Source organism: Photinus pyralis, unplaced genomic scaffold (assembly GCF_008802855.1).
Source record: "Photinus pyralis isolate 1611_PpyrPB1 unplaced genomic scaffold, Ppyr1.3 Ppyr1.4_LG2, whole genome shotgun sequence".
NCBI classification, from domain to species: domain Eukaryota; kingdom Metazoa; phylum Arthropoda; class Insecta; order Coleoptera; family Lampyridae; genus Photinus; species Photinus pyralis.
This window is the reverse complement of record NW_022170403.1, coordinates 15,675,978-15,700,993: the sequence shown is the minus strand read 5'-3', so window position 1 is coordinate 15,700,993 and position 25,016 is coordinate 15,675,978. Positions and strand designations below refer to the sequence as shown.

Genomic DNA, 25,016 nt, shown 5'->3' with positions numbered 1-25,016 from the left:
ATCTTAGTAAATAAACGAGATATTTAAAAAAATCAAAATCCGTTTCGGTAATTCGGAGGGGGAATCACAATGACATAGTTGGCGACGCACCCCCTCACACCCCCTGCGCCCCAGCCACCCCAACTTTTAAATCTTAAATAGTGACCCCCCATGTGTGATACGTCGTTGGAAAGCTCTGAAAAAATGCTTTCCAACCATACCAAATAGCATTACATTTAGGTTAGTAATTATCGTGCAAATCAAAAAATAAACATGGAAAATCGTATTTAACTTGAACTTCCAAAGCCGACTCGACAGCAACTCATTTTTGATCGCCAGTTATAATCTATTCTCAAACTCTTGTCGAACCTTTTCAAATGTTGGTTTTGCAATATTTCGACATTCTTGAATTATTCTCTGTCTTAGTTCGTCTAATGTTCGCCGGTTGCGTTTTAAATACGACAGATTTCAAATGTATCATATTAGTTTATTTTTTGATTTGCACGATAATTACTAACCTAAATGTAATGCTATTTGGTATGGTTGGAAAGCATTTTTTCAGAGCTTTCCAACGACATATCACACAGGGGGGGTCACTATTTAAGATTTAAAAGTTGGGGTGGCTGGGGCGCAGGGGGTTGGAGGGGGTGCGTCGCCAACTATGTCATTGTGATTCCCCCTCCGAATTATCGAAACGGATTTTGATTTTTTTAAATCTCGTTTATTTACTAAGATATGGGGGGAGGTAAGTTTTCAAATTGTCACCCTGTATAAGTATTGTATGCATCGATTTTCGGTAATTCCTTGTTATATTGTTTGTATTTTACCTGGCTATCTGACAAGAATCTTCTGCTGATAGTCGGTGCCGAACTATGATACATTTTTTAAAGAAGATTTTTAAGATCCGTTTTAACGGTAGAATATAGTCCTTTGGCATAAAAAATTAGCCCTATTATAATTTTTCTGTATACAGTGTGTCTCAGATAAAAAGCATGGTGAAAACATATATGGTTATTTTCGGCTTTTTTCGAATATCTGATTGGAATTTCCGAATTTGTAAAATATAATTTTACTAAGCGCTAAAATATGCATTTTTTTCCTAATTTAACTCACTGTGTACCTACGGTTTCCGACGAGGTTCCCGATTTCCTCATGCTGTTCATTTTTTGGATACACTACACTGAACTAAAGGTCTTTAGCGAATTTTCCATGAATTGATAAGTACTTCCCGAAAGGTCATGTAACGGACTATTTATCTGTACAAAGAAAAATAACAATACAATATACGATATGCGTATCTTTACAATAAGTATCTGTCCTGCGGTTAAAATTTCTAAATAAGAAAGTTGGCATTGCGCATGTGCAAATGAATCATCAAAATTTTTTTTGGTCGAACTGCCAGAGCTATAAGCTGTTGAACGCAAAAAGACCGAACTAAACATCGGCCTCGGACGGACGGAAGGAGTAAGTGGCCATAATAACGCCCTCCAACATGAGTTGAAAAATGCGCTAAAAATCTCCGGCTACGCAATTTCGTCGAAATAAGAGTTCTTCCACATTCTCCTTTGAAAGTGCGAAAACAAGAAATTGTTCATTATATTAAAGGGTTCATTCGAGGGTTATGAATGCGAGTACGAATTCACATCTATAGGTGCCTCAAAAGTAGGTATTGAAAATACGGGAATCGTCTTACTTTGAGTACTGATTTTTGGAAATACATATGATGAAAATTGGATATACGAGTAAGTGGGTAAAAAACAACTTGTACTTACCTAAGAAACGCAACATAATATATTCAACAATGGATATAGAGGAAATTTATTAGAATAATGACATTTTACATAGACTAATAACCGCATGAGAAAGTTTTTGCTAATAAACAACATTATTAAGTACGCTATATTGTAATTAATGTAACATTAATTTTGATGACGCGAGTAGTAAACGGACAATAGAACCCTCTCTAATGAAACGCATAGGCCCAGATGAGTTTTTAAAGCAAAGTTCGCAAAGTTAAAGTAAACCCATTGTTATCATTATAATGCCCTAAAAAGTCGATTAGCAAGCAAGCACGTGTGTGAGATAACCTAATGTGGAACTCCTTTTCCGTACGCTAATTACCATTTCCGATACGCAAAATTAGCGCATCGCTTTTTTGGGGCACCCCCAATTGAAAATAACATTTCCACCTTTTATGCGCTTGTATATGTAATTGGGGGTTAACCCCCTCTTGCAACTAATAATTAACTCATACAAAATAAGATCAGAATGGTGGCTATCCTCCATAAAAAAACTTTTGTACCATAACGGCGCCATTATGGCGCATTCTACTTCGTGACATTATTTATTAAACTTAACAGAATTCGATTGTATTCAACAACGTCACTTTCCAGAAATTTCTAAAAGAATAAATTCTTTAAAAGTTTTGTTCAAAATGAAAACTATGATGTTTCTTTCACGTTTCTTATACAGTGTGTAACATAAACATATCTAACATAATGTTAGATGTTGTGGTAGAGAGTATAGATATAAGGGTGATTAATTATTTTGTTTATCCATGAAATTACCACCAAAAATCACCATAATAAAAAAGGGACCACAGCTGCTAGTCTTCAACTCAGTTCTATAGTTCTGCAAGGAACCGGCTTAATAATTATAGTCCGGGAGCCAGCTGACATTTGAGGGTCGTTATAGTAAGAAAGCTGGAAATTTTTTTTGGCGTCTATTTAGATGCACTGATTAACGAAATAAACGTCAGCTGGCTAGATAGCGGTGGGGGTAGCCGTAGCAGCCACCCACGCATGTATAATAAAAATAAACTTAAAATCATAGTAAGAAAGATGAATCTTTGTAGGCTCGTTTATTAGCCTATGTATAAATGAAAAAAAATAGTCAGCTGACTGCACCGCGGTGGATTATACGTCAGCTGATTGGATAAACATGTAAAAAAAAACGTTAGATAAAATTAAAGTAAGAAAGCTGAATTTTGGTGAAATAATAGTTTACTACATCAGTTTTGAGAAAAAAATACTCCGCTGCAATTTCCATGGTGGGAAAGTCATCAGCTGGTTCACGAAAGATGATATGCGCCCGTATTTTGTGGCCGTCAGCTGATGATTTTTCCACCGCGGAAACTCCAGCGGACTATTTTTTTTATAAAACTGATACAGTAAACTATTGTTGTAACAAATTACAACTTTGTTAATTTGATTCTTGCTTTTTTAGAGCGAGTTGGAGGCTGCATTTATGAAAATTAGCTTGATATCGATTGAAATTTCTTTTTTTTTTACTTTTTAAATACTTTAATATATGAATGCAGGATTCTGTCAAGGTCATCAGTACTTCCAGAGGCACCTGCATTTGTTTGCTCGTCGTCATTGGTAGCAACATTATCGTCACGAGCATCACGGTCACCAGGAGTACCGTCACTGTCCGCAGTAGCATCTGCATCATCCTCGGGCTCGGCATTACTCGCTCTCTCGTCACCTTCACCGTCAACTTCTTGTTCGACGTCACGTTTACTGAAAAATATATAGAGATGTTTATGAAACAAAAAGTTCGCACGATTTCTTTTATTTTACAAATTAATGTAATTGAAGATTCAAATACTTATTAAAAAATAAGACAACAAAAGATAAATGCAAATACTTACTCTGTCTCTGTAGAAGAAGAAGCTTGTTTTTTTGAATCCCTATATTTTGTGCTATTATATAATGTCACAGAATTTCTGAGTATTCATACAAATAAAAAAAAAGTAAATAATAAAAAGTGTTCAATCGATAATTGCCGAATCGAGCTAATTTTCATAAATGCAGCACGAAACTCGCTCTAAAAAAGCAAGAATCAAATTAACAAAGTTGTAATTTGTTACAACAATAGTTTACTGTATCAGTTTTATAAAAAAAATAGTCCGCTGAAGTTTCCGCGGTGGAAAAGTCATCAGCTGACCGCCACAAAATACGGGCGCATATCATCTTTCGTGAACCAGCTGATGACTTTCCCACCATGGAAATTGCAGCGATTTTTTTCTCAAAACTGATGTAGTAAACTATTATTTCACCAAAATTCAGCTTTCTTACTTTAATTTTATCTAACGTTTTTTTTACATGTTTATCCAATCAGCTGACGTATAATCCACCGCGGCGCAGTCAGCTGACTATTTTTTTTCATTTATACATAGGCTAATAAACGATCCTACAAAGATTCATCTTTCTTACTATGATTTTAAGTTTATTTTTTTTATACATGCGTGGGTGGCTGCTGCGGCTACCCCCACCACAAATGCGCCAGCTGATGTTTATTTTATTAATCAGCACATCTAAATAGTCGACAGAAAAAATTTCCAGCTTTCTTCCAATTGGTCGCCAAAACTGCCAACTGGCTCCCGGACTATTAGCATCCGTGTGTTCGACGAACAAGAATTGCAAAAAAATTTAAAGACAAAACCAAATGTATATGTTTTGTAAGGAGGGGTCTAATATGTTGGTCTTCGTGCGTTGATCCACCGAATCGAGGCAGCACAAAACTTATGCTCGCACTACTTCCTTATAACTTTGCGTGGGATTATTTACTTTAATAATTATAATCACACGGTTTAGAAAATCAAATACCATTTTTTCCCAATGGCGCATTTTTAAAACTCAGTTTAGGTTGGTGCAACCACGATAGACATCCAGATCCAGAGTTTACTCTAAAAAAGCGTGAGACCTTCCATCTTTAATAGCGACCCTGTATATTATGGGTGCAAGTAGAGATAAGAAAATTTTCAATTCTTGATAATGATTGGCCAGGTTCACTGACAGTACGAGCCGACTGTTAATTTACAATCTGTTTTATTTCATCAAAATCGGGTACTGATAATCCAAACGGGAAATATTTTAACACGATAATTCGCCGGTGAATGTTATCGTTAAAAATGTCACGAGTTATAATTTTCATGGAAACAAATGTATTCACATTGGGAAGGTAAGCTCAAATTAAATGTGAAAGACCAACCTGAAATATCTGAGAAATTAAATTCATATTTAAACGCGCCTGCAATGCCGTTATGACTCAAAACGAGACTAGAGATTATTCCATGGTAACGCATTTCTTCAAAAATTACACATCGATTGGGGTTGGGGAAATGCAAAAAGTACAAAAAGACAAGTAACGTGAATTTTAACTGATCTTTGGTAACAGTTTGGTTGACATCATACATACCATAAAAGCACAATGAATAGTTTAATTCTCGGCAATTACTTAATAAATGTCCTGAAAATTATTCAGATCATACGACACAACACCCCAAAACGCGGTCATAACACAACTGGTGAAAATAAATCCGAATTTACGCGTTATCACCTGAACTGATTTCTTCTACTAGATACACTCAATGACTACAAGTCGATTACTCACCGTTCTCTGCTTCAAATAAACAAGTTAGATCCAAAATAAGTACTAATTCTTTTGCAAAGAGAATTTTCACTGAAACAAAACTCGAACTTTTGACATACTTGCTCATATAAAAAAGTATCCATTTAAACAAAAAAATTGCCTAATCCATCTTCCCGAGTTATTGTCCCTATCCCAAACCACCTCCACCCCAAAAAAACAAACAGATAATTTTGGGTTTACGGCCGCAGAGTGTTCCATGTAATAAGTTTTTTTGTTTCCCCATATTTTTCCGGTAGGAATCTTTGCTCACATCTTAGATAGAGTGATTTTGTAATTGCAAAAAGAACTCATATTGGAGTAACGACCCCTAGATGGTAGGGTATTAAATTTTTATATAGCAAAACAAATTTTATGTATAGAACTCGAGATGAACCTGTTTGTTGACATGCACAAACAGTGACTTTGTGGAAAAGTATATTTGTCAAAAACAGTGAAATTTTGGTATACATGATGCTTAACAAAAAGTATGCAATTTTTTTAGAATACTCCATCATTAACAGTGTTCCATTTAAAATATCAAAGTTGTCTCATACTACATTTATGGAGCACTCTCTAAGTATGTAGGTACATAAAAAATATTTTTGCGTTATGCATATTAGACCACCAAACAATTTTGTATTTCTCCTTTTTTGTACCCCCGCACTGTCAAGAAATATCCCCCGATATCGCACTAATGGGACACACTGTACACACATTACGTACAGAAACACACTATAAACAAGCACTGCATGATTGGATAAAGGAGAAATCAGGTAGGCGTACACTCTTTTAATAAAAAAAATGTATTCCTTGGCATTCCATACCAAATCTTTGAAAATCCACGAAGCAGAAATAGTAATTTTTTGATGGTCGTATCTCGGGTCATATTAAAACCTCCCTTTCCATCCTAATTTCATGTGTTAAAGTACTTTTAGGGGAATGGTCCAAGAGTCCTGGAATTTTTAACGTGCATAAGTTTTACATGCGACAACCAATTGGTCTCAGATGTTGCATACGCATGCCTTTAATGGTGCCAAGTAAAACTTTAGAAAAGGGGGTGGGGGTAAAAACTTATAGTGCAAATATCTCGAGGATGAATTGTCGGGGGGTACTGACAAAGACGAAACATATCTAGTGGGTACTCATAAGTTTAAGTGCGAATATCTATTAGAGAACGCAGTGTTGGAAAAGGTTACTCACAACTGGAACATAGAACGTCTGGACGATAGATAGGTACATATCTATTGGTGGAGTCAACACTGCGAATATAGTGAAAGCGTAGGGAAAATAATAGAATGTATGGATGAAAGATTTTATGTGTGTAAGGCGGGAAAAGCGGGCGTATATTGAACATCTAACAAAAAATAGAAATTCTCGGGCAGTGTGGAAGGCTTTATCAGATCTTAATATCCGCGGGTTAAAGAAACAAAATGAACTTCCTATTCATCTGTCAGATCCGAATGCTATTGGCCAGTATTTTAGCACCTTTGTACAAAATGTTAACGATAATTGCGCGGAATTGATCCAGTTTTATAATACTAATAAGTATCAATATTCCACCAGTTCTTTTGAATTTCAACTGACTACGATTGATGAGGTACATTCAACATTGGTGGGTCTAAAGTCAAATGCAAATGGTGAAGATAATATAAGTGCAATAATGCTAAAATACTGCAGCCCATACGTAGATAAATACATAACGTATCTAATCAACTGCTGCATTGAAACTAAATATTTTCCTGGAGCTTGGAAAAAAGCGATAGGAATTCCTCTATCTAAAGTTTCAAAGCCTAATTGTTTATCGGACCTGCGTATCATTAGTATATTACCGAGTATATCAAAGGTCTTTGAGAGAATCCTTCAGAAGCAGTTACAGTGTTTTTTTTACACTAATAATGTTCTGCCACCGAACCAATATGGATTTCGTAAAGGTATTAGCTCGGTAAATGCCCTAACGGTGTTAACCGATGATATATTAACTGCTACAGATAGAGATCAAATTACTGCACTGGTTTTGTTGGATTATTCAAAGGCCTTTGATACCATTAATCATAAGTTAATCTGCGCTAAACTTAGATATTATGGATTGGAAGAATACTCTGTCAATTTGATCCATTCTTTCCTAACAGACAGACATCTCACGGTGAAATCTAACAATAAATTATCTGGTAGGTACTCTATCTTGTCTGGAGTGCCTCAAGGGTCAATTATAGGTCCGCTTCTATTTACTATGTACACCGCGCGTGTAACTTCTGTAAATTGCAGGCTTACGCGGATGATACTCAACTTTACAAATCTTTTAGCTATGCTGAACGAATATTGGCCTGTGAGAGCATTAATAGTGATCTTGCTCATCTATGTCGGCTTTCGTCTAAACACAATTTATTGCTAAATGCAGATAAATCTAAATTAATATTGTTCGGTAAACAAAAACTTCTTGCATCCTCTAATTTAAACTTTAACATAATTTGTACCCCACTAACTTTGCAACATTCCGCCAAGAACCTAGGTATTATACTTGATTCTTCCTTTCGATTTAAGTTACATGTGTCTCATTTAATAAAAAATGCTTACTCATCTTTAAAATTTTTATATTATAATCGCAACATACTATCATTTAATAAAAAAAAATGTTATCTGAAACCCTTGTTTTGTCTCATTTTAATTATGGTTGCTCCGTTTATGGCCCATGTTTAGATCGTATCGATTTACACCGTATACAAAAAATTCAAAATTGGTGCTGTCGCTTTATTTACAACCTAAATCGTTATGACCATGTGTCAAACTACATAAATGAGTTGTCATGGTTGAATATGGAAAATAGGTGTAAATTTCATATTATCAATCTCACCAATTCCCTTCTTACCTCGAATTTGGCTGCCAACGTACTTGCTGAAAGACTGATACCTGCATCACGTCGACATCGTGTTAACGTACGTTTTAATAATAAACTCACGGTACCCCATCATCGAACAGCTATGTTTCAAAGAAGCTTTAGTTATAATTCTGTGAAACTTTATAACTCTCTTCCCTCATACATCACGGAATATCGCAGAAATAATTTTAAAAAACATTTAAAGGCATATCTCCTCAATCATAATCATAATTTGGGATAGTTCTTGCAGATATGTATAATGTTTTTTTTTGTTTTTTGTTTTTAATTCTATTATCATTTGATTATCTTGTGTTGTGCATATTTAATTTGTGTACTTATTTCCATGCTTTCTGGTTAAATAGAATAGCCTTGAGCTAGATTTCGCCAGAGAACATGTTCAATAAAGACGATTTATTATTATTATTATTATTATTAAAGATATCTATTGGCTACGTCAATTTAATATCTCCATAACAGTGCCGGCGGAGGGTATTCACACAAGGAAAATGGAACAATGATATGGATGAAAGTGTGGTTAATTCAGATGACGCCAATAAAATAATGTACATAGTTGAAAGGCCGATTTAAACAAGATACTTTGGATTTATTTTACCTGCAAGTATGCGTATTATGAAACTGTGATAAAATTGATCATGCGGCCAAAGTACTCTCTGAGAAGTATCGTACTCTATTCAAGGAGAAGTGTTGAAATCCAGCCTTTCCTCCGAATTATTGTAGAAAATGAAGTGGATAAACCGAGGATAAACTGTGATAAAACAGAGATTCGGGGCTCTTGATCAATGCAGCTGAATGGATGGATTTAATTTACTCAATCATACACGAATTTCTCAAAATCTTATGTACCTAACTACCGAGGTACCTACTACTGTTTGTTGAAGTTTTTTGGAGTTAAGGAGATTGAAAACTTGGCTGAGATCTAAAATGGGCGAAGAAAGATTAATTAGTCTCACCCTACTGAGTGTTCACAGGGACATTGTTCTCAACGAAGATAAGATTATCGAGCGCTTCACTAAGAACGGAGCAAGGAGAAACAGAGAGTTTGTAATATGATATATATTTTGTACCTACATTGACATATTAAAATGTCTTTTTCATTGTTCATTATACTGTATACATACCCGTTGGTAAATAAAAAAGTAGGTACAACCACAGACAACATATTGTCTGTGGTACAACTTTGGTTAAAGTCATATGACGGAGGAACACAAAAATTAGTGCCACGCTTACGATAAATGCCTACAAAATGGTGTTGTTGAAAAATACTTTTAAGCCTACTAATTCTTTTGCAATAAATTATTTTTCTTAATATACTTACATTTGTTAAATTTTACCAGTAAAAATGAACTTACCTTCTGGATATACCTCGCATTATAACTAGTATTATTTTTTTGTCAAACAAAATAATTTTCCAACAGTAGGTATGCTGGTTCACGTCCCAATTAATATTATTAAATGAAAAAAATCATATCTCGATAACGACGCATTTGCGGACCCATAAGGCATTTTCCACTCGAATTCACCTAAGGAACAAGTAGTAAAATTGTCTCCCCTTCCCCGCGGTACACCCTGTATATATTAACGATCCCAACGAGGATCCCAAGGATCACAGGGATCTAATTAATGCATTTGTATTTAGTTGTGTTTTTTATTAATTTTGAGGTTTTAACCCATTATCGGGTTTTGTTTAAGTCAAATTTAACTATAGCACTCTCGGAGGCCTATTCCAAAACACAGTATGTGTTTTTTTTTAAACTTTCGAGTAAATTAACGAAAACTTTGACCACATGCATATCTAATATGCGAGGACCCTCACATTCAGTGAAAACGGATTAGAGACCTATAGTGGGTTTAGAATTTAGACAAACGTTCAGTTTTTTTATTTCTTTGTTAGTTTTCGAAAAAAGGTAGATACTGTGTTTTTATATAGTTATTGTTATTATTATTTTCATGAATGGTTTGTAGTAAAACACAGTAACTGCAAAATAAAGTTTAATTTAATGTAAAAATGCAAGGAATAAAACGGAAAATAAATAGGAATTCTGTCCCATACAGATGTTAATATAATATGTTCTAATATATCACACATTAATTGTTTAGGTACTGGTATAGCGCATGACATGCGATAGTTTATTTCAAAACACAGTATCTACCACATACTATGTTGTGGTGCATGAATTTTGGTTAAGTTTTTTAATTTGATTTTATGCCAATACACAGTAAATGCCACATACTGTGTTTTGTCTGTGGTTTAGTGTCTGTACCACTTGCTGTGTTTTGGATTAGTATACTCAGTGACATGGAAATTGCAACACCAAGAAGGAGTTGGAATTTTTTGACCAAACTTTGCAGAAACGTTTAGCTACTAAAAGGTAACAATTGATTAAAATTTAAAAGAAAAAGGATGAAATATAAACATATTTTTATTAATAATAATAGTAGTCCCTCCCTATTGGTTACGCACTCCCTCACGCTTCGTAGCATCGCATTTTAGCAGACGGCCGATTTCCTCTTGAGGTATTGTGTCCCAAGCAACTGTGAGTAACCTCTAATTCATTGTGTAGAGCTTGCAGCGTCTGCGGAGGATGCGGTAAGTTCATCAGTCTTCTCTTCATAATGTCCCAAACTTGCTCGATAGGCGATATACTGGGAGATCTGGCTGGCTATGGCAAGAAATTGACGTTATCATGTGCAAATAAGTCCATAGAACGTCTTTCAATGTGGGGAGGGGCATTATCCTGCTGGAAAAGTGGGTCTTCCAACTGCTGAAGAGATGGAAGAATATCGGGTTCTATCACGTCATCCACATATCGCTGGGGGGGTCATATTACCTCGAATGAATAACAAACGATCCCTACTCCCATAAGTTATAGTACTCCATACCATAGTCCCCACAGCTTAGTGCACATGCCTCATAACAGAAAATTCAACATTGCGACGTTCCCCACGTCTTCGGCTGCCCTTCATACGGCCATCATGCATACCCAAACAAAATCAGGATTCATCACTGAACACCACCCAATGCTACTCTAGGTTCCAGTGCAGTCGCAACCTACACCACTCCAAACGCTGGTGGCGGTGTTGAGCTGATAATGGTAACAAAAGATGTGGCCGATAGGATTGCAAGTCGTAAGCTCTGATTCTGCGGTAAACCGTTCGAACTTCGAAGTGTTACAGGACGACCTTCGTTAGCTAACAATTGATCGGCAACTGACCTGGTACTAGAGAATCGGTTTCTTGTTGCCATAAGTCAAAGATGGCGATCCCGCACTTCAATTGTTCTTTTTCGCCCCCCACCCTTTCCTGCCCCCTCCCTTTCCTCTCTACGACGATCCTGCCCCTCCCCAAATCCATGCCCGATTGCAATGAATCATGGTGGATTGACTTCGGTTAAGGTGACTTGCAATTTTTGTGAACGAAAAACCACCTCCGCCCAAACCAACAATACGACACCTGTCAACTTCTCTTAATTCGCAGTAATTTCCACTTTGGCGTATCTAGGCATGATCACAGCCTCAAAAGAAACGATTAAAAGCGAAAACAATAAGAACTGAACAAAATCTCGCAAAACGTACACGATATAAGAATACTAGAAAAAAATGAAAGAACTGTCAAATAAGCCATTACCACTTGATCCATATGAATGAAATTTTAATCAATTGTTACCTTTTAGTAGCTAAACGTTTCTGCAAAGTTTGGTCAAAAAATTCCAACTCCTTCTTGGTGTTGCAATTTCCATGTCACTGAGTATATATTGAATTATGGTGCTGCAGATACAGGGTTTTGGCAAAAATTATCTCCGTAACGGTAATAGATAAAGCTATCCTGGTTAGCTAAAAACATGCAGAAATAACACAGTATCTGCATGGAAGTGATAACTCATTTTCGAAAAAAATGTTGGTTACTGTGTTTTGGAATGTGGCAGCCGAAGTGAATAAGTGATTGAGCTTCCTAGAAATCTCTTGCAGTTGTTCGAAACCCCCGGCAAAATTTCCTGAAATCCCAGCAAACTCTCCCTCAAAATCCTGTGAAACCTCCTGCCAGTTGCTGAAGTCACTAAAGTATATCGAAATCTTCTCACAACTTCTCACTTTTTGTTTGCTTTTCGTTTAGATATTTGGAATTTTCTTCCAACCTCTACCACTTTTTTACCTATAGATGTACCTTACTTGTTTAGAAATTGTCAGTAATATAACAAGAAATATTATAAATATATAGGTACCTCTTATAACGGAGTCTTACAAAATTGCGAAAACTCATGAATGTTTAGGATTTCTCTGTTCTTTAAACGATATATCGGGCGATCAAAAATGTGTGACTGTCGACTAGCCTATATGAAAGTTCTAGTTAAGTACGATTTCCCATGTAAACCAAAATTCTAAAGGTGACTCGACGGTCACTCATTTTTGATCGCTATGTACTAAGTCCCGAAGTGAAATTTTTAAACTTTCATCAAAATGCTTTCTTTCACTGTTCAGTGGATTTAAATAAGAATTTTACCCCATTACATAGAACACACCAGCAATCTTACATCATTTTTTCATTTATTAGTTTTAGCGGGAGTTTTAGATCCTTACCGATTCGTTTTTGCTACATTACTCATTAGGAAAATGTTGTGTACTGCAATAAAAGTTCAAAATTGACATTTTCCTTAATCCTCTCCTAAGGACAAAGTTGTCATGCACTTTGTACCAAATTTGCCATTTAGGTAATAAAATAGTTACTTACTACGCCCGCACTATCAAGCTGAAACGAAGAAATATCCTTTCGCAAGTACGTGGTTACCTGCTTTTTAAACACTTTCACCACACACGACTTTTACACCAAAGTTAATGACGAAAGGTAAGGTTGGACCACTATTCGCAATAATAATAATCTTTTTTAGTTTCCCGATTAATTGTCCGCATTATTTTAATACACGAAATTCGGGCATAAAATGTAATAAATTAGAAGACGACTTACCCCAGGAGGATCATGAAATTAATAATTTAAAAAAACACATTCCAAGGTACTTTAAAAAAGAGCCGGAAAATTCGAGTTAGCGTCGCACAGATGGGTCAATCGTTAACGCCTGATGCTTTCTGTGACCACGGAGTTTCCGGGTTCGAATCCCGACAAGATTATTTAATGTTGCTTAAGGTACTACGCGAACGTAACAAAATATTCGAGGGGAAAGCTGTTTTCCGCACTCATTTCTCCATACAGGTAGGTGACGAGTGCGTCGCTTTTGTTCTGGAAAATGATTTCATCAAATATCTGCTCTTTGAGCGATAAATCTTAAGGAAATGCTAAATGAAAGGTCAAGCACGCTTATCAATAATTCAGTTGCCTTATTTCCGCATAATTGAAGGACAATTAGTGTGGCAAATACCTAAAAATATTATGTAGAAAAGGGGATTTGTTAAAAATGTTGAACTGTTCTCGTAGTAGGTATATGAATCGAAATATCGAATTACGAAGCGCGTTACGGGTTCGTTGACCTTTCGCGTACTTATTTTGTACACATTTAAATTAATCGATGGAAGGTCATAATGGGCGATGGAGATACGCTAGAGGAAATTATATAGGTCAGTATGTGAAATAAATTATCTTAGGTAGATGCGTCGTTGCGAAATTACGTAATTAATAACAAAGTGTAAACGTACGTAATGTAAATGTGTGGTAGGTATGTAAATGTTTTGAGATATAAAAATAAGGCTAAAAGTACAACGAACTGAAGTAGTGGTGCCTTGATCGAAGCCAAAGGGACGTCGTTCTGCGGCCTCTCCTGCTGAAGTTTTCGAAATTTTATCCAAATACGCCCACTGAATTTTCCACTACACAATCTTGTTCGGTTAATTATTAAGTCAATTATGCACAGTTTCGGTTAATGGTAGATTCAAAATCATTCGCACTAACTCCTTTTTAATCTCATAATCAATCAATCACACTGAATAATGATGATACGGGACGACACTCAAATTATGTAATTAATAATTAGAAAAAAAAGTGCATAAATTAGTAACTATGAATTAAGGACAGAAGATTCGAAAGAACGAACCGTGTTGCTGTCAGCCGGGACTGCACGGGTTGAATGACCTGTCTGGTATATAACAGTAGTGGGGGTTACGTTGATCTCTACGTCGCGCGCTTATTGCATCTTGCTTCCGCTTTCCGCAGAAACAACACACACAGGCCCCAAAAGCTTAAACTTTCATTGATGTTATTGCGCTAATAAAAGCCGCCGCAAGATAACGAACTCCGCTCCGCAAAAAGTGGCCACCAGGTTCCGGTCTACGTCTTCGACCGACGTAACGTACGCCCCCGCGACTGTTACTTTAAACAATTAAAAATTAGTCGATAAAAATTAAAGGCAACCACCTTTTTTCTATTCAGGTAGTTGAAGATGCGAAACATTTTCTGTGACGTCATAAATTGAAATCACATTGCGCATGCAAGGAAGTATGAACAGTTATCCACGGTATGCGATCCTAAAGCGCCGTTACTTGAGGACGAACTACGTAAAACACTTTTCATTAATCAAGGCGTCGGGGGGCAGTGGCGTGTGTGTAGGGTGGTCCATTTATTATTTATTATTATCCCTCTCTTGTTTTGGGCCCTCAACAGGCATGCGCCCAATTACAGAGTGACCCGCATAATGCTATTTAGAGGTGCCTCTGCAGAAGGTCTTAAGTTGGTCTATACTACTCCGGTAGTTACCTTACGAATTAGGAAAACTGCAGGAAAACCTAATTCGGAGTAGCCGGTAGAATGCTCGGAACTGGTCTAAGGTAATTACCATCTCCGCCACACATGAAAAATTCACCTCAACTCAGGTTCGAACACCCTACCTCCGGATTTATAACCCAATGCTCTACCATGGTGAACTACCGACCTTACAGGAGCAATTATTAATTTATTGTAGCCATGCACATGGCTGTTAACCCTGCAGTACTATATTCAATTGAAACACCTTTCTCTTGCTCTTCTCTCTCTTTTATTATTTGGGCTTTATTTTTAAGTGGGTGGTGTTTTAGCCAAGGGATGTGTGGTTAAGGGTCTTCTGTAGACTGTAGTCAATTTTATTGCACATTTATTGTAAACCTTTCCAATTATACAAATATGCTAAAATGCTATAAATTTACTCGCAGACCCTGCGGACTTCGGGCCGCCTTTGCGAAATCTCGTTTTCTTGACTATCACATACGCTCGGTTTCGGCAGCTGCGCCGCCTCACCTCGCTCAACCGGCGAACTTATACCGCCTATCAGTTATTTTTTTGTTGCGACGTTCGGAAGCGCATCTCGCACGCCTGACGAACTATATAATCACCTAGCGGAACGAAATATACTTTACGACATATTTTTCATACCTACATAAAAACAACCTTTAATAAAAAAAGGGTGTTTTTTGAGATCTGTAGTTAAACGTTTCTGGGAAAGTGAATTAGGTAGGTTTTTGAAAAAGTAGGAGTTACTTTGAATGCCGAATTGATGTATAATGTTTTCAAAATGGTTTCTCATCCAGATATACTGGAAGTAGCTAGTTAGTTCGTTATTTTAAATGGCAATCCGTATTATTTATTGCATTTTTGGAATCTACGTGAATTTTCAGTTCTCTTGATACCCACATGTCGATACGTATCTACAATTTATGGTTTTGAAACAAAAAAGGCGGATACAGACAGTACCTACTTGAAAATTGTTTACTTGAAAACGGTTGTTGTTATGGCAATCCATTTTTCCCAGTACATAGACAAAAAATAATGCTTTTTTTAGTGTAAGTACTTAAAAGAAAGTTAAGTTGTGACGACCGCATCTTTGGAGATCAAAATTTCAAAGACTAAAAACTCAGTTTTTCCAAATGAAATGACCATTATTTTCTCACTATTTCATTTGATAGACCATCAAAATTCGCATATTTTGATATTACGTATTTTTATAACTATCTTTAACAGTCTGATTTATTCCCATTTCATTTTCAGATTTTCTTTTTAGTAGTCGGCCATGATTTTATGACAATCGAATTTTAAACAAATCAAGGAAAGGATTCTTTAATGTCATTGATTCTAACCTAAATAATTAATTCATAAAAAAGGGAACAAAGTGATCGACTAATTGGAAAATCAGAAAATTCCAAAAATGAAATTTCTTCTGGCACTCTTTTGAACGTGCACAGAATGCTTCAATGTAAAATGCAATGCTACCTTATAAATTGCATAGCACAAAACTTGCATAGCGGTTGAAAGCTGTTTCCTATGGTTTTTGCCGCAGAAATGTACTTATTCTGGAAAGTTTGACTGTTTGTCCGCTCTTTAAAGGTCACTTTATAGGAGAGTGTTACTGATCTTTGCTAAAATATATTTTGCACTACACTAACAGCTTCAGTATGACAAAGTATCTACGATCGACTGTCGACTGATTCTTACTTGAAAAAACCTAGACTAAAATAAAGTAAAAGTTTAAAGTAGTCTTATAGTAGAGGTTTTTAAGAACAAATTATCCCCAGTGGTCGAAGTGAGGCGGTATGCGGCGGTACGGCATACCGATAGATTTTTGGTTTTTGTGAAACATACCGGTAATAAATTTATCCACATAGGCATAACGGATAAAGTTTTTTCATGATAATATACGCATACATACAATACCAAGATTTTATCAGTTCAGCCATACCGGTAATAGTACATTATATATCAAGGTAGAGAAGTACAGTATTATTGCCTGAGCACCAAGATTACATCTCGAGGCGCTTGCGCCGAGGGATGTAAGGTGCGAAGGCAATAATAGACTTCTCTACCGTGGTATATATACTATTTTTTCACTACTAGCACTTGAAGTCCTCTAAATTAACATATTATATTGATAAGAAAATGAACGGTTGGACAGAATTTTTTGTTTATTAATTTAACATGTCAATCAAGTGCGTAGAAGTACAAGTCAAACAGGCCGTATTTTGTTCTGTCATTGAGATATTTTCAAAGAGTAATTTCGTTCAAATTTTTTCAAAATGTGATAATTTTAGGTATGTAATTTCTCTGGAAATGGTTGATTGTGGCAATTATTCATTTTAGAGAACTTGTCTAAACGTTTATTGAGCGAAATTTCGGGTTGTATTTTCTAAAAGTGACAGCGTGACAGTTCTCATTATTGACTACTAGTTAATAATAAAAAATTATTAACCACTTTGAACAAATGCCGAGAAAGCCTACTTTACAAGTGGAAAAAAGGTTAATAATCATGTCATCAGACGCTAGTAGTGAAAAAAAAATATTTGCCACTTCGACCACTGATTATCCCCATCCTCATACCAAAACCGTTGGTTAATTTTTAATAACGGGCGGTCACAAATTAGTTGCTTTCGAGTCGCCTTTGGAAGTTCAAGTTAAATACGATTTCCCATGTAAACAAGAATTCCAAAGGTGACTCGACAGCAACTCATTTTTAATCACACAGAAGATTTGAATTGTTGGAAAAGAAGACACCTTTGTATGGTGTGTTGCCTACCAAAAGTCCTTGTTAGCCCGGTGCTAGCGCACCGTAGACGTACCTGTAGTAACAATAAGTAAACTTCACCATAACCTCACAATTTTAACTTAACTTCATTACAAACAAATAATATTCATGATTTAATTAGTTATTTCAGCTTCTGACTTTTGCACATAACCGGTAGCGGTAGAACGACAATGAAGTACATATTTTTCTTATCACTTTTTGTGAGTAAAATTGGATTTCCTCAAATGGTTTAATTCTCAATTCCTTTCGTAGGTCATACTTGCAGAAGTACCGTATTATTTTGCTAAAGGTGCCGATAAAAATCTAGTCATTGACAATGTAGTGGACATAAAGGACTTTAAAAAGATTTTACGCACAAAGACGAATGTGCTTGTATGTTTTAGTAGTTCATTGAAACAGTCTGTACCTGTTGTACAAGTGTTTAAGGAGGCCGCCTTGGCTATAAAGGGATTGGGTACAATGATTTTAGTTGATTGCTCAGGGTAGGTAGTTAAAATGTGTCGGGTCAACATGTTTATTTGGGTAATTGAACTTTCCTGATTATCAGTTCGATCTGTGCATTGATTAATAAGTTTGCCATTCAGGATGCAGGAAATCAGTGGTGTGGCACAGGAAACTAAGTAACGGTTTTCATGGGAACCTTTCTTTGTACTGCCTTAATCTGGTATGTAGGAGAAATGTCACAGCGGCCGTGATAAATTGTAAAAACAGTTGAAGCAGCAAATCAGATACAGGATGGTTTATTTATCCCACTTATTATGATAGTTTGGATATTCAAAATTTGATAATCTTTATCTTCTGTATTATTTGATTTTCATTTTGGAAATTCTATAACTGAATGTGTAGCTAAACCAAATTGAAATTTGTATAATATTCTAGGGAAGCAAAAAAGATGTGTAAGAAGTTAAAAGTCTCTCCCGAAACGTACATTTTAAAACATTACAAAATGGGGGAATTTAATAAAGATTATGACAGAAAGGAAACTGTTACGTCAATGGTGAATTTTATGCGAGATCCCACAGGAGAATTACCTTGGGAGGAAGATGCGGGTGCTGCCAATATTGTGCACATTACTGATGGTGCTGTAAGTCACTAAGTAACATATTTTGAAAAGAATGGTTTGACCAATTTACCAATTACTTAAATACTTTTAAAATGAAAACCATAATATACATTTTTGCATTGTATTTAAATGGTATGACGATTTTGAAAGTATGTTTTTCTTCTGGTTCTCATTTGTATCCTGTAGTACTATTTAAAAAATTATGCAATATGTAGAATTCAGTTGTGTACCATTTGAAAAATGTGACTTTAATAGGGATCTTTTTTGAGTAGTGTGTGTAATCCTAATTCATTAAATTTTTTGGAGCTACTACCTAAAGCTCGCTTGATATGGAGCAATAAAAATTGCAAGGGTATGCACGTTGCAAGAGACTTGCATGCAATTTTTATAGGACCGGGACTATTTTTCTTGCGTGCAGAATGAACCGTGCAATTCTAGGGATAAATCTAGTTGTTGTTGCATCACCAACCTAATAAAATAATGCGACTATAGTGCTGAGGGACGCCCTGATGACTTTTTTTAATTAATCCTGTTTATTTTTGTAATTTTCATGTTTCTTTAAGTAATCAAAATATAATATTTTTATTTGAGGTTAGCAACTTTCTTGACAAATCCATGATTTTCTTCTGTTGGCAGACATGTGGCAATCGAAATAGAATTGCACTATATGTAAAATACAATGCAATGCTTTGAACTTGCATGTTGTATTGCTCCATGTCAAGCGGTCTTAAGTATATTGTTTTCCAATTGTTTCTGGATCTCGGCTATCCATGGCTTTGTAGTTCAACGGTAGAGCATTGGGCTATAAAACCGGAGGTCGGGTGTTCGAACCTTGGCTGAGGTAAGAATTTTTCATCTGTAAGAGAGATGGGAATTTCCTTACATCAGTTGCTAGCATTCTGCCGGCTACTCCGAATTAGGCTTTCTCTTAGATTACATATATAGACATGGATAGAGCTATGTCATAAGTTCTACTACAAGACAACCATTGCCAACATCCCAACTTGATGTTGATTGTAAAAGTGCACAAGCTTTAGAACACAGTATATTTGAGAGCTTTTTTAAAACACAGTTCTTTCAAGAATACCTTCAGAGGAGTATCCAATTCAAACGAACAATAATTTTCTTTATGAGTACATTGCCAAGGAAAAATCACTCTCAAATAATTGGTTAGTTACTGACAGATGTCATTAGAATATAAGTTTAGGCACATAATGAATTTCTTTAAAAAATTACTTGTAAACATTCATTTAGTAATTGATCCAATTAATTGATTGATACTAATTTTAGAGTTTAGCAAAATTAATAAGAAAAGAGCAGAAACCGGTAATGATAATGTTCTACGCTCCTTGGTGTGGGTTTTGCAAAAGTTTGAAGCCTGAATACGCGGCTGCTGCCGGTGAGCTTCAGGGTCAAGCAATTCTGGCGGCGATCGATGTGAACAGGCCTGAAAATGCAATTGTCAGAAGTCAGTATAATATAACAGGATTTCCAACGCTTCTGTACTACTCGTGCGTATATTAGTACAAATTTGCTTGTTGCATTATTGTTGTTATTTACAGTAATGGAGTTATGAAGTACCAATACGAAGGTGAAAATAATAAAGAGGGAATCATAAGTTTCATGCAGAATCCACACGCGCCTCCGGTTAAAGTTGTGGAATCTGAGTGGTCGGATGTTGACAGTGAAGTCGTTCATTTAACAACATCTAGCTTCGATCCCGTAATTAAAGAGGAGGCGTCGTTGTTAATAATGTTTTACGCTCCCTGGTGTGGACATTGTAAAAGAATGAAGCCGGAGTATGAAAAAGCTGCAGCTGTTATGAAAAACGAAGGGGTACTGTACTGTCCATGCTTGACATATCTAATTATTTTATTAACTGTTTTAGATATCTGGAATGTTGGCTGCTGTGGATGCTACCAAGGAGCAGGCAGTCGCCTCGAAATTTTCCATAAAAGGGTACCCTACTGTTAAGTATTTTAGCTATGGGGAGTTTAAATTTGATGTTAACTTACGCGAGTCCGCAAAAATAGTTGAGTTTATGACAAATCCCCAAGAACCTTTGCCTCCACCTCCGGCTGAAGTTTCTTGGTCGGAAGAAAAGTCCGACGTTGTTCACTTGACTGAAGCAACTTTTAAACCTTTTTTAAAAAAGAAGAAACATGTACTTGTAATGTTTTACGCACCATGTAAGTATTTGGTTATGTCTATTATCAGTGACAAATTGTTCACATGCAGAATGTTATTATTCTGTGCTTTTAAATCATGATCATATTTAAAAATCATCTCCATATTGGGGTGTTGATTGGTTAAAAGTGGGCAATCGCTGAGGTCTCTAAAATCGATCAAATTTAGTGTGGGGATAAAGAATGTGAAATGATGTCATACATTTTCTGTACGTGATTTGACCAAAGCATCGAAATAATAACCCTTATTGTGCGATAAGAAATAATTCAAAGCGTAAATTCAACATACGCTGATCTGCCGCTTCTTTAATGTATTGGGACATTTTTTAAGTAAATAAAAGGGGCAAAAACGATAAAGTCACAGGGACATGAAAGTAATTTTAACGTAATAGTGTATTCATTATAAAGTACTAACAGCCCAATTGCATTTTAGGGTGTGGTCATTGTAAGAAAGCAAAACCTGAATTTACAAAGGCAGCAGAATCTTTCAAGGATGACCCTAAAGTTGAATTTGCGGCCGTCGACTGTACCACACAGCATGGACTATGCAGTGTCAATGATGTTAAGGGTTACCCAACGATTAAATATTTTAGTTACTATTCAAAGTCAGTGAAGCACTATAATGGTGGACGAACGGTAAAGACATGTGTTTTTTGTACAACCCATCCACTAAAGAATTTTTAGTCTGAAGATTTCATCAAATTTATGATCGATCCCGAATTTGTCCCTGTCAAGAAAGAGGCAGATAATTGGATCATAGGCGACTCAAACATTGTGGTTTTAAATGACGATAGTTTTAAAAAAGAAATATCGTCCCCTACACCAACATTGGTTATGTTTTATGCACCATGTAAGCGACTTCGGTAAATTTACCTTTCTTTCTAATTCTCTTTTGTAGGGTGTGGACACTGCAAACGGATGAAGCCTCAGTTTACCAAGGCAGCAGATGAGTTAAAGGCAGAGGGCGTTACTGCAAGATTTGCAATATTTGATTGCACCGAAAATCCAAAAATAACGGAAGAAATGGATATCTCAGGATATCCAACTGTCAAATTATATGTAAATGGCAAATTTGTGAAGGATTATACAGGCAACCGGTCATTTGAAGATTTAAAAAGCTTCATGAAGACTAAATTGAAAGATGAATTGTAAAATTACAAACTCACTAAAGTATATCTGTTAAAGATCTGATACAGTCTCTGTTTTGTTTATGCTGTATTCTTCAAAAAGATCTCAACATTATTTTTAAATGTTATAGCAATTTACACGAATAAGTAAAAGTATTTCAAACACATTTACACAACAGTATTTTTAATACGTTGATTGCCATTGTAATTTTAAGAATAAATTACACAAACACAATTTTACTATACACATCTTATTTTTTTATTTTTCAGATGAACAAATATTCCTATACGCTCTGTAGCAAACCGCCAGAAAAGTGTTAAACAAAGTATATAATGGTAGCCGGCCCGTATGGCACAGTTCAATTAAAGCTGGACTGTGGTGCTAAGGGGCCCTGGTTCGGGCATGGATATTTGTGAATGTATAGTAGGTTGGGTTGGTAGAGCAGCCTTGGCTGAAACCCCGCCCACTCAAAAATAAATAAAAATAAAATATTTTTACTACACTGATTCATAATCGATGTGGCACAAAAAGTCCGCACTATTTTCGTAGCTTTTTTAGTTTGTATACAACAGACACAAAGCGCACCTTTTTTACACACACTGAGGATTACCACAGTATCTTAACAAGTTGCTACCTATGTTTTATACACTGTCTCCAAGATAAGGCTGTCTATCATGGTGATCTCTGAAACCATAGAAGACACGACGATGGTCCAATTAGAGAAAAAATGCGCAATCAATGGGTTATTATCATGGTTTAAATAAAAACCAGAAAATTCTTACTTCCGAAGATATGCCAGAAAAATCGAAATTTTCCCATTTTTTTCTGGTGTTATTTGAACAGATACAAATAATAAAAAAGCATGTTCTCACTGTCTCACATACTGTAGTGAGTAGCATTTTTTATTATGAATTGGTACACAAAGTTAGAAACTGTTGGTTACAACAGGATGGTGCACCCACCCACAACGTCCTGATCGTGTGAGAATACCTATCAGAGAAATTCCCTGGAAAATATGTCCCATAGGTACAAATATACCGTAACCGTGCGAGTCAACCTATTGGACTTATTTTCCATAGAATTTCTCCGAGAGGTAGAATCGCATTGTTATGGCGTATGTGTACCATATATCGTTGTAATCGTAGTAAAAAATGCTACTCAATACATTATGTCCCTTTTTTTATGGGCCATAGGTATAATAGTTATTTATGTATTAAGGGCATAATAGTGATGTTTATAGCGACGAGTTAAAAAGCTCGAGGGCCTCGCTTTAGAACAAACAAGGATGGTGGTGAGGAACTTCAGCACAAGGGACCAATTACAACTACCGACACTACTGGCGTACGCGGACGACCTACTCGTAATCGCGGATAAGTTAGAAGACATTGAGGACTTCGTCGAAACCAGCGAGGTATACCTGGAAATGGTCGGCTTACAAATAAACAACGAAAAGAGCTACATGATGATAAGAGACCCAAGAAGCAACACCCAATACAAAGAAGGAGACAAGATCGCAATAGCAAGGATATAACTATGAAGCACAAGATTAATTAATATCTGGGAGCGTACATAAGCAGCACACTCAGCAGGCACAACACAGTGAAAGACAGAATAACCAACGCATTCAGAATCACACACGGAATTCGGAACTTTATACGAGAGAAGAAAATACCGGACAGCTTGAAGATGATGATTTACAACACGATCATAGCACCGACAATCTTATGCGGAGTTAATACCTCAGCGCTAACAAGAAGTAACAGACGAACATTGAGGAGGGCGGAGCGGAAGGCACTCAGGATACTGATGGAAAACAGCAACCTTACAAGAAAGCAGATAAGGGAACTACTAGAGGGAAAGACGATCACCAGGAGACTGAAGATGAAGCAGATGAGATACTGGGGACATATAAACAGGAGGAACAAAGACCATATCCTACGGGCTGCCAAGAATCTATGTGCCTCGGAATGGAAGGTAGGCCGACCCTGCTTCACATGGAATACCACCATAGACCAAACGGTAATGGCCTCGGGGATTCCCATGGGAAGTTGGGAAGAGTGGAGCAGAGACAAGCATCAAATGAAGAAAGAAAGCAGAAGAATATTGGAGGTGGAAGAAGAATCAGACATAAGCACAAGTAGCCAAGAGGAGGAGGAAGAGGGAACGACAGAAAGTAACACAGAGAGAGGGCAACAATAAAAAGGGGAGGAACACGGGGGAAAACAGGGAAGGGAACGATACCAAAGGATAGGAACATCGGAAGACAATGAACGCCAGGAGAAGAAGCTATCACTAGAAAGCAGAGTTCCCTCTAAGGCAGAATACCAGTGGCGAAGCTGTGGCCGTACCCATTCGGGTCGGATAACACCTAGTTAGCCGCCCCTCCACAACCCCCCCAATCCACAAACTCCACCACATTGTTTGGCATATGTCGCGGCCCAGCGCGATGGCAACAAAGTAGTGGTGAAACGTCCCTGATAGTGCCTACCAGGGACGCATCCTCACGACAGTTGACTAAATCCTGGGAGAGGCGGCGACGCCAGGCATATGTCAAAGTTTCAAGTTTCAAGGGCATAATAGTGATGTTTATAGCGACGAGTTAAAAAGCTCGAGGGCCTATGGCCCGAGAGCTTTTTAGTCGCCCGAGAGTATAAACATCAGTTTATGCCCGTGGTACATACACAATTTTTTTCACTACTAGCGTCTGATGACATGATTATTAACCTTTTTTCCACTTGTAAAGTAGGCTTTCTCGGCATTTGTTCAAAGTGGTTAATAATGTGGACATTATTAACTAGTAGTCAATAATGAGAACTGTCACGCTGTCACTTTTAGAAAACACAACCCGAAATTTCGCTCAAT

At 36.5% G+C, this 25,016-nt stretch overlaps 1 protein-coding gene across 1 annotated transcript; it reads left to right on the top strand.

The window, feature by feature from the left end:
- Positions 1–17,817: 17,817 nt before the first annotated feature.
- LOC116164402 (protein disulfide-isomerase A5) lies at positions 17,818–22,224 on the top strand. Its single transcript, XM_031478580.1, has 9 exons — positions 17,818–17,977; positions 18,030–18,259; positions 18,657–18,861; positions 20,131–20,351; positions 20,403–20,676; positions 20,729–21,029; positions 21,460–21,662; positions 21,711–21,876; positions 21,925–22,224. The coding sequence occupies exons 1-9, from the start codon at positions 17,948–17,950 to the stop codon at positions 22,176–22,178; spliced, it is 1,884 nt and encodes a 627-aa protein (XP_031334440.1). The 5' UTR covers positions 17,818–17,947; the 3' UTR covers positions 22,179–22,224.
- The last annotated feature ends 2,792 nt before the right edge of the window (positions 22,225–25,016 follow it).